This window comes from Vicugna pacos, chromosome 24, assembly GCF_048564905.1.
Source record: "Vicugna pacos chromosome 24, VicPac4, whole genome shotgun sequence".
In the NCBI taxonomy this organism is placed as follows: domain Eukaryota; kingdom Metazoa; phylum Chordata; class Mammalia; order Artiodactyla; family Camelidae; genus Vicugna; species Vicugna pacos.
In genome coordinates this window covers 22,479,355-22,492,534 of record NC_133010.1, presented here as the reverse complement: position 1 = coordinate 22,492,534, position 13,180 = coordinate 22,479,355, and the positions used below count along the sequence as shown (strand labels likewise).

The 13,180-nt window shown below is 46.0% G+C and overlaps 1 protein-coding gene across 6 annotated transcripts in view; it reads left to right on the top strand.

Moving 5' to 3' along the window:
* LPIN2 (lipin 2) overlaps positions 1-13,180 on the top strand; it is an 83,903-nt gene that overhangs the window by 47,647 nt on the left and 23,076 nt on the right. For all 6 annotated transcript variants that reach the window (XM_031690251.2, XM_072949165.1, XM_072949163.1 and 3 more), the window contains exons 2-4: positions 3,509-3,709; positions 9,164-9,259; positions 11,146-11,432. In XM_031690251.2, coding sequence (XP_031546111.2) covers positions 3,518-3,709; positions 9,164-9,259; positions 11,146-11,432 — 575 coding nt within the window. In that variant the 5' untranslated portion in view covers positions 3,509-3,517. The remainder of the gene's footprint in view (positions 1-3,508; positions 3,710-9,163; positions 9,260-11,145; positions 11,433-13,180) is intronic.

Genomic DNA, 13,180 nt, shown 5'->3' with positions numbered 1-13,180 from the left:
CCTCAGTCCCGTCGTGGGACTCATGACCTCATCTAAACCTAACCACCTCCCGAAGATCCCTCCTCCAAGTACTGTCACCCTGGCGGTTAGGGCTTCCACACAGGGATTTGGGGGGCAGTGCACGCTCAGTCCACAACAGTACTTAACCTTCCTGAGCCTCAGTTTCATTATCTTTAAAAATGTACCTGTAATTTCTATAAAGTGGTTCTGAGATGATGACATGTAAGCTCAAGGATCTGGTGCAGAGCAAGCTCTCAAAGACGTGGTTGCTGCTCTTTGATGAGTGTTGGCTGTACTTCAGAGAAATGCTGCAAGTGTTCTTGGTATTTGTTGAAAGACTGGACTGGATAAAATTTCTGGCTCTAAGAATCAGTAAATGCATCGTGATGTTTCCCCTCGTGCCCATGAGCCTGGAGACGGGGGCGCCGCTCTGGGGCGTCCTTCCCGTCCCCACGGCCTCTCTGTGTGCACGGCTTTGCCACAGTCGCCATCTTTGCTTTTTGTCTGGATTTTCTTGTGGCTTCTCCGTCACTCTCTGTTCTTGAATTCATTTCCCCTCCCCTCTTTTTTACTCATCATTCACTCACGAAATTTGATGAATATGAATATATGAATAGTTTATAATGTGTATTATTTTGCTACAATTTAAAATCTTTATTTCAAAAGCCAGTGTCTTCAGGGGCTGTACCCCCACATGTGACTGGGTTACTTAACCGTCCGTCTGTCCTGCCCCGTTTGGAGTCCCGCTTCCCCAGGCGTGGACCAGGGCAGGCTGGGGGCAAGGGCCTGAGTTTGTTCTCATCAGGCTTTATTACGGCTCACGCGGGGCTGGGTGTGTGGGAATAAAGTTCTGTGGTGTGAGGTTTGGCTTAAAGAGGAAGCTGTTTAGCCCAGCTCTTCCCCCCGCCTGCTTGGGGTGCCCCTCACCTCCCTGCTGGAGGCCCCAGGCCTCCCTTTACTTGGTTTTCCCCACCTTTGTAACACGAGGGGGCTGTTATGTCTGCCGAGAGAAGACCAACCGTTTGACAGCCTGTGTTTTTCTACATTTAGCAACTGGCACTTAGACAACAGACTTTCTTGTATGACAGCACATCTTTTAACCATGGTAATTAAAATCATCTCACATAGATGTAGTTGCACTTAATTATGGATTCTGTGCTCCAGTTGAATAAGCTTATTACACATTTAGTTTATAAGACTGTTTATGGCTGAATGTAGATGCTTAAAGTTACCGTTTTTCAGCTGCTTTTAAGAAAAGGCCTATATAATTTATTATGAACTTTTTAAGATTTGTAACAAAACTCATTTTAAAATTGCTGCCATCGTCCAACATAATACAGAGATTGATGACGAGGGTGCTGTTTGGTTAACGTACGTGACAAGACGGCAGAGAGCGTGTTGTGAACGTGTATTGCTTGCGAACTATGAACATCCCGTTGGACTGTTCTGGGTGGCTGGAAACCAGTAAGTGGGTGAAAAGACGAACTACTCAAGACTAAATTTAATTTCACTTCTGTTTTTGGAGGCATTCTTAACATATTAAAAAATTGTACACCGTGACCCCAAAAGTGAGGAACAGAAAGATGTTTATTCCCTTTTCCTCTAAATGTGTTGTAATGCATTTGTGTAAGACAGAATTTAGTGAGCTGTTCAGGTGGCACACGAGCACCTGAAAAGATGGTGGGCATCGCTAACCTTTGGGGAAATGCAAATTAGAACCGGGACCACTGCACACCTGTCGTCATGGCTAAAATTAATAAGACGAATTTTTAAAAATACGAGCTGTAATATGAATATCCTAATGAAACACTATTTCCACCTCACATGTGTTTCTTATTTTTTTCGACCCTTTCATTGACGGTTCGTTTGATCTTTCATTTATTCATTCAAGACATGGTCATCAAGCACTTCATATGAGCTTAACTTGGTCTCACTGTCGAGTTCAAATCAACAATTCTAAAACTGACATTGTACCAACGTGCAGCTGTGTCAGAGCTGACCTCGTAAAGGACGCCTCTGGGTATCGTTACGTGGTAGTAAGGTTTGTGGCTGGTTTACGTCCTCAGAGCCAGCTCCTTCTGGAGGTGCAATCTGGGGCCTTGGTAGCATTAACTTTAAAATAGTCAAAACACGATCCAGCGTGAAGGTGCTGTGGCTGTGCTCCCTGGTGTAGAACTGACGGGCCCGGACTGCATATTCATCCGTGTGCAGGAGCAGAACAAAGTGAGGGGAGTCGGGGCGCTGGCCTGGGAGGGGCTGGTGAGCTGCCCTGCAGGCCACTGGGCTGGCAGGCCCCGAGTTTCCTGGGGACGGCATTCTTTCTTCTGTTTGGCTTTGGACTTGACTGACGAGTTAGGATGTGCTCTCTGGGAACTTTTCCGAACGTGTGACTTTGAGCTCAGGAGAGTTTTTGAGCTGGGTTAGAGAGACATCCGTGCCCACGGTGAATGACCTGCGCAGGCGTCTGTCCGGTCTCTGAGCCAGAGCCGTGGAGGGCATCTTGTTTGGGCTGTGTCCGTCCTGTCCCCAGGAGGAGGAGCTGTCCTCAGTTGTGCCTTGATGTACTGCTGGGGCGCCAGTGTCTAGTGAATGAAGTGTGGTATCAGTACCTGGAAATGAAATTCGAAATTAGGAGTGAAGGCGGCTGGTTTTTTCCGGACTAATGGAAGAGGTGGGGGCGCGGAGACATCTCCACTGGCCCTCGAAGTCTGCCGCGTGTTGTGCCCCCGTACTGGGGTCATGTAAAGCGGGCGGGGGCCCTCACCACCGTCTTTGACCCTTTCTGGAGGATCCTTTACAGCCTGGTGATCCTGACTTGAATAGTGAGTTGTGGTTAAGGAACAAGATTAAAACCCTTTCCTGTGCTTTGAACTTTATGCAACAGGAATAGATATTCTGTGAGTTGTGCTGAAGTATCGAAGGGATTTTCCCTAAAAGTAATACTGTAAGTAGCTTAGACCTGGCCTGGCTCATCGGAGTGTTATTTAATCTGGCCTGTCTCTGAACCGTGTTGTCCGTTCTGTAGAAAGCCCATCTCTCCCTCGTCTTCCGGCAGGAAAGGCGAGATTTCAGGTTCCTCCTGGGGTGATCTTCAGCCACTTTTCTGCTTGGCTTCTCAGGCAGAGTGCACGCAGTTTCCCACCCGCAGCTGTCCTGGGCGGGCAGCAGTGGTGGTCTGGGTCCTCGGTGGGTTCCGAACTTGGGGGAAACCCCCGCTGGCAGCTGGCTCGGTCCGTGACAATGGAAAAGGAAAGTGAACTTGTGCCCGCCCGACCGGGACACCTCTGACACGAAGGCACGCAGTCTGGGGCTGTCGGTGTGTGGAACGTGCAGAGACCGTGTGAGCACAAGGCGGGCCGGAGGGGCCGGCGTGGGCGCGGTCGGTGTGATGTGCCGTCTGGGGCACAAGTGAGCGGAGCCGTTTTAGTCACTACAGGTGTTTTCTTTGTCGTCGTCATCAGACCCACAATTCAGTGTTAACATAGAGCTCTTTTCTTCTGTTCTGTAGTCTCAGACCATGAATTACGTGGGACAGCTGGCGGGGCAGGTGATCGTCACCGTGAAGGAGCTCTACAAGGGCATCAACCAGGCCACGCTGTCCGGCTGCATCGACGTGGTCGTGGTGCGGCAGCAGGACGGCTCCTTCCAGTGCTCACCGTTCCACGTGCGCTTCGGGAAGCTGGGCGTCCTGAGGTCCAAGGAGAAGGTGGTGAGTGAGCGCACGGCCTGTGCTCCCAGAGGGAGGGGCCAGGTGGGGCAGAGCAGGTCATTCCTGCGGGCCCTCCAGGCCTCTGTGTTTCTGTTTTAGTTTTTTTTTTTTTTTAATCTATGTGATGTTGAAGACAATGGTATGAGAAGTCAGCCTTTAATGTTGTGAAGTTGCTTCTCAGTTCAGAGAACCCTCCTGCAGGAGGCCTCGGGGGGAAAAGGTGAAAATCATTTATATATAAAATAATTCTATATGTTGCAACTCAGATGAGTCAAACAGAAAGTAGAGTTATAAAGGGGGAAATCAGATGTATTCAGCAGAAGTTCCTTTACCTTAGGCAGCACTTTAAAATACTTAGTGTGATGCCTTCAGACCAGTTGTGACTTGCTCAAGAATCCATTTGTCTAAATAAAACTAACTAATGCCAGTTTTGTGCGTTTGTTTTGCTGTAAAACCTGATTTGTAATCTAAATTTTATTGTAAATACCAGGACTTGTCCCCAGATCAGACTGAAATGCAAATCCCCAGGCTTTTATTTATTTTAGGGACGACTCACTCAGAAAGAAGGCATTTGTGTTGGTTTTCCCTTTTCCTCCATCCTCTTTCCTTCAGGTTGCGAGCAACTGGAAGGTTTGTTAGTATATCTGATGGCAGTCGTGTTAGAAAACTGAGCTGACAATAAGGCTCTGCAGGTTCCTAGTAGTGTTTTCCTCTCTATAGTCCCAGTGTCTACAAAACAGTAAAGGGAGACTCTGTCAGGGTTTTAAAGCCCACTGAAAGACCCACACCATTTTGTGGCCCAGAAGTACGTCTTAGAGGACCACCATCATAAGTGGAAAACACCTGTTTTCAGATTTTGGCTCTTTTACGTAGCTGATGTTACTCTTCAAAATAGGAATTTTCCTCTATTTTAGTTTGAAAGTGATTAGAGAGCCACGTTTCAGGGTGGCTGGGCTTGTGTGGTTCGGCCTCTGGTGAGTCACCCTTTAGAAACCAGAAGCAGTTGTGATGTGCTGAGTGACTTAGGAACTTTTCATTGTGAAGCAGTGTTCAGCTGCAGCATAGCTTCTATGGAATTCTTTCTTTCTTCCAGTAACAGTGACCTACGGCACTTTCAGGCTGAAGCTGCTTTGGAGGAATTGGCAACAAACTGTTCATGCACTGAAATTTCCCATTAGTTGTGCGAGGATCTATCTGTGAAATGGTGTATGAGGCCTTTTTTCCCCTCTCCCCACTGTGACCTGGGTTTTTGATCAGCAGATTGAGTAAGACTTCTGGCCTTCAAACAGGAGCCTGCAGGCTGGTGTATGTAAGCATTTGAATCTGTAAGTGGTAACCAGGCAGATGCGGTCTCTGCGTGCTGTTTGCCTCTGATTAAGAAAGTAATACAATTTCCGTGTGAGGCTACACAAATCGTTACGTTAAATATCTTGTCAAACCCTTAACTTTCAGTAGAAGTCTATCCATGAGACCCAGAAAAAGATGGAAGTTCTTCTTTCCTGTTCTTTCCCTTGGTGTCCCAGACACCCAGAGGATATGTTTGGGTGGGAATTTGGCTATTTGAACAAACCATAGCTTTTCTATGACACTAAAACCACAACCGTGTCTGCCCAGAGATATTCTGGCAATTTGGATTACTATCTGAGTTACTTTAGGTCCTTTTGGGTTAGAGGAAGCTGTTCATTGATTTTCAATTAAAAACTCAGTTTTCAAATATGGGGACACCTATGAAGTGGACTTGAAATCGTAACCACCTTACAGCCTCTGGTTAGAGAGGTGCAGGTTACTGATTTTCCCACTGCCAGTGCTGTGCTCTTGTTTGATAGAATGCAGTACTCATTGTGTATTTCCTAACTCAGGAATCTAATTTCAAGAGATAAACCTGTACTTGATATTTCAAAATGTTGATTTTGTTGATTTAATGCAAAAGTGATGGTTTAATTATTTATCAAAGTTAAATGACCCAGTGTGTTAGGCAGGATACCATCGTGGATGGCAGAAATCCACCTCACAATAGCTTAGTCAAAAAGGGAATTTAATCGGCGTGTGTAACTGAAGCCCAGGGGTGTTTGACTTAATCAGGGCCTCATTTAGAGTCTCTGAAGGTGTAATCAGAATTCTGTCCCCACCTCTCAACTCAGCCTCCTTTGCTGTCTGTCTCTCTAATGCAAGGTGGCTGCCAGTACCTTCAGGCTTACTTCCAGTAACTTCTCCTTCCTTCAGAAATATCAGTGTTGGTCTCCCTGTCAGACGGGTCACATATGTCTCTGGGACTAGTCACTGCAGCTGGGAGTGGACTATATCCATTGACCTGGCTCAGACAGCAGCCCCACCACCACTCTGAAGCCACACCTGGAATGGACGGTGTGAAATAGAGGAGGCTAGCTCCCTGCAGGACACCAGAGATAGTCTTTCCCAAAGAATGTCGGCACGCCAACACAAGTGTCTGCTAAGTATTTCTCAAGAGTCGGTCAGTTCTGTATCAACATCTCAGTCGTATGTGCTGAGCAAGATTAAGGCACAGTGTGGGACGCAGGGCTATAAGAAACGAGTCTCGTTTTGGAAACCAGGTTACTAGAAAGCAGTACATCAAAATGAGTGTCTCCTTTGGAACAGTCACTCGGGGAAGCACCTATTCCAACTTGGTGCCACCTCCCAAAAGATTTTTAGTATTTTTCCTTTGTGGCCTAAAGAGCTCATGGCTTATTCTTTTAAATATTCTCAATATTGGCACAATTGGATGTTAGATTTAATTTTTGGAAAGAACCAAACTCCATTTACAGTCAACTCAAGAGACTGAAGTAAGGAGTCATAGTAAGAAATGTTATATTTGACCCTAAAAATAAAGGCTATAAACATAAGGCAAAGGGATAACTTTTCTAAAATGGTTTTAAAACAGTCTTTGAGTTTGTATCCTAGAGAAGTGTCATTCCGTTTTCCCAGCTATGTTGGATAAATGGATAACCTCCAAAGGTGAAAATTTTGAAGGATGGTATTAGTTTGAGTTTAAAAGATAAAATAACTCTAAATACTTCATTTGTATTGTTTAATTGAAAAATTTTATAAGAGTAAAATTTTATATAACAACAAATCGACAAATGGTTATTTTAATTATTTTAGATGTCTGACTTCTAGTTGAACAAATTTATTTAAGTCATCCTGAGAAGCCTAAGGTTAGGTATTATGGTGTAAATGTAGTTTTTCCCTATCCCCTTGCTTATAGTCTAGAAAAAAGGTTATTTTCCTTTACTTCTTCCATTCGCACATACCTTTCAGTTAAAAAACATTCTTCCTGTGATTGTGGAAGAAGCTGTTATAGATGCTTTAGAAATCATAGACGACTCTAGATGGTTATGTGACTTCAACTAGTTTATTTTGGAAAAATTTTAAAAACTTATCTGGAAGTATGTTTTTCTCCACACCGGGAATTTGTCACAGTACTTAGTCTTAGAGGAGTTCAGAGTTCATGTCCCACCAGTTTTTTCCCCCTCGCCTTTAATGGAGGCACTGAGGATTGAACCCAGGACCTTGTGCACGCCAAGCACGCACTCTGCCACTGAGCTGTGACTCCTCACCCCCAATGCCCAGCTTTTTTTAGCAATAAATATTCACAGTAATATAAGCAGGCTAAGAAAATGAGTTAGGGTTAATGTTTGTCTTACGGAAACCATTTTATGCAACCTTTTCTTTTAAAAAGTAAAAGAAAAATGAGTTTTTGTATAAAATAATTGTTTTATTAACATTTCTGAAATTACATGATTTTTTTAATACAGGATTTTTAACTTGTTTCATATTCAATTCTTAGTGGCCTGTTAGTCTCATTTTCTTTTAAAGCGTTATCCTTTCTTTTTTAACAGCTTTATTGTTTTATAATTAATATGCAATAAACTGCACATATTCAAAAGATATAATTTACTAAGTTTAAGCATACGTATGCCCCCATGAGACCATTACCACAGTCAAGACACAGAACATTGAGTTGTCCTGTCTCCTTAGTCTCCTCCAATCTGTGATAGTTCCTCAGTCTTTTTATGATGTTGACATATTTTTTATGTTGACATTTTTTTTAACATACTAATTTTAGATTTACAGCCAAGCTGCAAATACAGTTTTATCAGTTTCCGTATATCCTCACGCAGCCTCTTTCCCCAGTGGTAACATTTCACGTAACCATAGCACGATTATCAGAACCGGGAAATTAACATCATTATAAACTATTAGCTAACGACCTTATTACGATTTCACCAGTTTTTCCACTACTGTCTTCTTTCTGTTGCAGGACCCTGCATCGCTCTCGTCCTGTCTTGTCTAACAGTTCTATCTTTCCCTATGACCTTGACCTCTGCAGAGTATGGAACAGTTACAGTGTAGATTGTCCCTCAGCTTGAGTTGGTCTGATGTTTTCTCATTCTGGTGACAGTAACACGGTGTGGGGCGTGCCCTCAGGTTCCCTGACAGCACATCCTCAGTGTCATTCCCACAGTCAGCTGTTTCCTCTGCTGATGTTCAGATTGAATTTTACTTCCAGCGCTAGTACTGTGTGTCTTAACCGCACTTTGATCGTGGTCGGTTTCCTCTTTCAATGGCCCATTTTATAAAGTGTCACCTGGGTTTATCCCTGATTTATCCCACGTGTTTTGTGTCTGTGCCGGCGCTGAGAGACAGGTGTGCCGGGACTGGTCTCCAGTTTGGTGCCTCGGTTATTTATGTACAGGTGCCACTCTGTCCACGGGCTGTGCATCCAAGCACTCAACGAACCTCAGATCAAAAACATTTGGGAAAAAATTTTCTAGAAAGTTCCAAAAAGCAACACTTGAATTCACTCCTGGTTGGCAACTATTTACATAGCATTCACAGTGCACTTATGTAGAAGTTACATTGTATCAGGTGTTACAAGTAATCTGGAGATGATTTAAAGTACACAGGAGGATGTGTGTAAGTTATATGCAAATGCGTCCTTTTCCATATAAGGGACTTGAGCACCTTCCGTGGACTTCAGTGTCCGAAGGACGACTGTAGTGATCTGTGGACTGAGAACTGGCAGTGAAGTGTACTTTGTGCAGTTCCTCAGTTAACACACGGTGGTAACCGAAACTTGTGTTGATCGGAGCCTCGCACGGTGAGGCCGGCTGGGCTGTAACCTGTGCACGTGTGCATGCCTGTGTTGACAATGACATTTCCCTATTTTATGGCATTTGGGAAATTAAATGTTTTTTTAAATTTTTGTTACGTAAATAGATGATAAAGCTTTTTTTTCAGTCCCTGGTTACGTGTTCCCTCCCCGCCAGGTCCGCCGGGGGCAGGGGTGGGAGGTGGGCAGGAGGGGAGGGGTCTCTCTGGGGCTGACCCTCTAGGAGCCTCGGTGCTAAGCTGGGCTTGCGAGCAGACCCTTGGCTTAGTTCAGCTCGAAGGAGAGACTCCTGATGCTAAATCACACCGCGTTTCTCCTCTTAGATCGACATAGAGATCAATGGCGACGTGGTGGACCTGCACATGAAGCTGGGCGACAATGGGGAGGCCTTCTTCGTGGAGGAGACCGAGGAGGAGTATGTAAGTCCTGGCGGGTCACGTCCACGTCACAGGTCGTGTTCAGCTGGCCTTCAGCTCCCAAAGCAGAAAGGTTCCGTTTCCATGGCTGGCTGTGTGGGTGCCCGTCGCTGGTGAGGTGGGCTTCACTCTTCAGTGGACAGCTAAGCCGTCAGAGAAGCAGGAGGAGTGAGCGCTTCCCCGCCGGAGCCCAGGGCACGGGGTGGGCAGGAGGCCTTCGTACTGGCCCTTCTAGTGAGGGCGGCGCAGTTTTTCTCCGCCTCCAGTGAGCACCTGGGCCCGAGGACAGCCCTTCCACCTGAGTGATCCAGGCGTCTCTGAGGCCATGTCCCTGTGCGTGCATGTGTGACCTTTGAACTTGGGAAACACGTTTGACGTTTTTGTTGGGGACATTATGTCCCGCACTCTGAATAGTCAGGTGTTAGTTTAGTACGCTCTCAGAGTATTTAAATCAGTTGCCCTCTGACCTTTATAAATGATTATTGCATGTTTGGCGTCTTTCAGCAAGAGAGCACAGCCTGCCACTCCCCCCACGTGTCCTCTGGTTTGCGTGGTGGGTGGACTGCCCTTGACTGACTCAAGGTGGATCTTTCTAAGACTTCTTAGAAGGCACAGTTACATCTTTCATCATAAAAATAAAATCTCAGCAGAAGTGGTCAAATTCAGGTTGTTAAGGATATGGAGCTACATTTTGGGGAGTTTTGAAAATGAACTGCCAATTTGATGTCATAAATTCACAAAGAAAAAGTAAACAACAGCAGGATGAGATTGTTTACTGTTTTTTAGTTTAGACTAGAAGCCAGCATCGTCAGGGGCTGGTGTGTAAAGCCACAGTGGAACCTCACCAGACCAGTGTTCCTCCTGGCATCTTAAGTACTTGTTTTTATATGACTGTATTTGCATTTACTTGGCCTAAAGAAAAATTTTCCTGGTTAGAGACAGAGGCCAAAGGCAGAATGAAGCGATCAATGAGTTATCAGCAGAACGAACATCTTTGATGTAACCGTAAGAGCAGCAGCTGCAGTGAGGGAGCCGACGGGGTTACTGGGGGTCCGCCACCTGCCTCTCCTGGTCAGTTCTGATGGTCCCGTTGAAAGCTATGCTCAGCAAGGTTGATTTGGGGAGTGTACACTTTCCAGCCTTTTTTCCTGTTCCATGTATGACCAAATTGGCCAGATTTTCTTTAGCATAATGTACTTCTCTTTAAACTTAAAAAAAAAATTTATTCAACAACATCTGAATTAGTTGTATGAGTAAAGCACGGCCCCACCCTCCAGAAGTTCACAGCTTAAAGGGGGGTAAACATTTCCAAAACCCATCTGGCTTCCATGTTCTTACTTTTTAGTTTCTCTCTCTGTTCTCCTTTGACTGTATGTTATCAGCACCTTCCAAGTCCGTAGTTGTAGATGGAGCTTTGTCCTTTCAATGGCTGCACAGTATGAGAGTCCACAGGACAGGTGTCCCCAGCGCTAGTCCTTTAATCATTCCCATGCCGTTCAGGGTGCCCCCCGCCATCCCCCCCCACTCCCGCTTCCATTGGAGCTGTCCCGCGCCCTGCGTTCCCCCATGCTCCACATCTCCCCATGCCCTGCGTCCCCCGGGGTCTCCCCGCACCCCACAGCCAGTGCTCCACGCTGACGCGGCACCTTGGCTGCCCCGCTGTGTTCAGCAGCTTGGGCTGAAATGCACGAAGGCTCAGCTGTGTGCAGCGGGGTAAGACCCGTCCAGGGCAGGGTGGGCAGGGCCTGAGTTCAGTATGACTTTCTTACCTTTAGAGCGAGGGAGGTGTTCTTTCTGCCACTGTGAGAATTTAGATGCTCCACGAACGCATTTGGATTCAGCGTGTGGTGTGTCACAGGCGGCTTTTCTTTGCCCACGTTCTCTTGAAGGAGAAGCTTCCTGCTTACCTCGCCACCTCGCCGATTCCCACCGAGGATCAGTTCTTCACGGATATTGACTCCCCTTTGGTGAAACCAGGTGGACAGAGTGCAGACATCTCACACATCCTGGAAACAGAGGCCGTTTTCACCTCGAGTTCTGTGAAAAAGAAAAAACGGAGGAGGAAGAAATGCAAACAGGACAGCAAGAAGGAAGACCAGGCCGTGTCCCCCGCTGCAGAGGACACCGTGGGTGTGGACCTGAGCTCTGACGACGACAAGGGGGCCCAGTCGGCAAGGTAGGGGCCCGGGCGGGGGCAGGGGCTCCCGTGCAGGTGCCACGTGCAGAACTCGGTCCGGCTAGAGGCTGGTGTTTCTCCTCTGGGCCCTGCAGCCTGCGGTTTGGGCTTGTTTCCCCTCGACAGCCTGCTGTGGGGCCAAGCGGGAGAGGCGTTTTCTTTCCCCCTCTCTGCAGCTCTGCACAACTGGCCATCAGGCATTTTGCTGTGGTGCTAAAATATCATTTGAGGCAGACTGGCCGTGTGTCTCTTTTCATCCAGTAAGTTTCCGTAAACCATGCTTCACACAGAGATCTGAACCAGTGACTCGCCCCTGGGCGGGCGGTTGTGACAGCGGGTGTTTCCCTACCTGGTGGTCTGGTGTCTCATGTGTTCCAAAGCTCAGGGTTGTTGTTTTGAGTTTGTCCAGCAAGTTGAGGAGAAAGGGCTTTGTTTTTAAGTGAGAAGTCTTTTATCACAACTTATTTACCAGCTCAGTAGAAGAACAGCATCGTCTGGGATTTACAAGGCAGCCGTCGGGGGTAGGATGTATATTTTTTTCATTCAAGACTCAGTTTTTAGATGACTGTCTTCCCCCTGTTCAGTGGTGGCCCTGGCCAGACTGCGGTGTGTCAGTGGGGTGGCTCTTTTCCGTGGTGACCGTTGGACAAGAAGCTGCTGCCCACAGCTGACCTTGAATATCCAAACCCCTTATTGAGTTGGGGTGTGGGGAGGACGGCTTTGTGAGGCAGAAACTGGCTGCCTGTGCGCTTTCCCCCTGGCAGCTGGGAAGGGCTCGGGCCCACCTCCTGGGAAGCTGCTCCTGGTAACGCCCCTCGTCGTGGGAAAGGGGGGTGTAATTCTTTGTCCAGTTACGGACACCTAATGTACACCAAGTGTAAACTCTACCTTGATGTCTAGTGTGTGTTTTTATTTACAAAGCTTTTGTTTAAAGTATTGAAGTCAGGGGAAAACTGAAATTAATGTGTTGTTATTATGTAATAGTTACGTTCTGCTAGTAAATAACATGGTATAATAATCCCCTGCTTTTTTTTTTTTTTGCAAAACTGTTAACTTCTTTTCTAAAATTTTAAAATCTGGATTTTATACCCCTTAACAAATTCTTGTGTTTAATAATAATGTTTAACATGTGGAATTGTTTCTTCCTTACCAGCTGTTGTGTTTGTGGTTCTCTCTCACCTCCCCGACCATGAAGGATTTCAGTTCCAACAGAAGGCAGAATCCCCCTGTTAGAACTAAACAACAGAAGACAAAAGGCCATAGTGAGAATGTACTTAAGATTCGACAGATCAGTGTAGACCATACCTATAAAAGTTGATAATTCTGAATAGCAGATTTGGGTAATGTTTGTCAGTATCAAAATACTGGCTGGGAAGAGCTTAATTATAAATGTTCAAAACTCTACTTTGATATCATTGATTCCCAGAGAATTTTAACTGATAAAAAGTACCACAAATCTCTTAAAAAGAGACTCTTCCCTTTTGTTCCTACTTTCAGTCTTTCACGGGGTACCTCTCTTTCCCTCCCTGTGAGCACAGACCAGGAGACCCTGTCTAATCTTCCATTGCTTGATTTCCATGCAGTTGAGAAGAGTGTAAACAGTTCCTTTAAAAGTTTTGGCTTATTTATAATGTGCAGGTGGGCAGGAAACGTGGTTTTTTGAGAAAATCTCGAAATATAGACACATGTAAATTTCATTTGGATTAGGACCGTGACACTCCCTTAAGTGCCTGAATTCCTGGAAATAC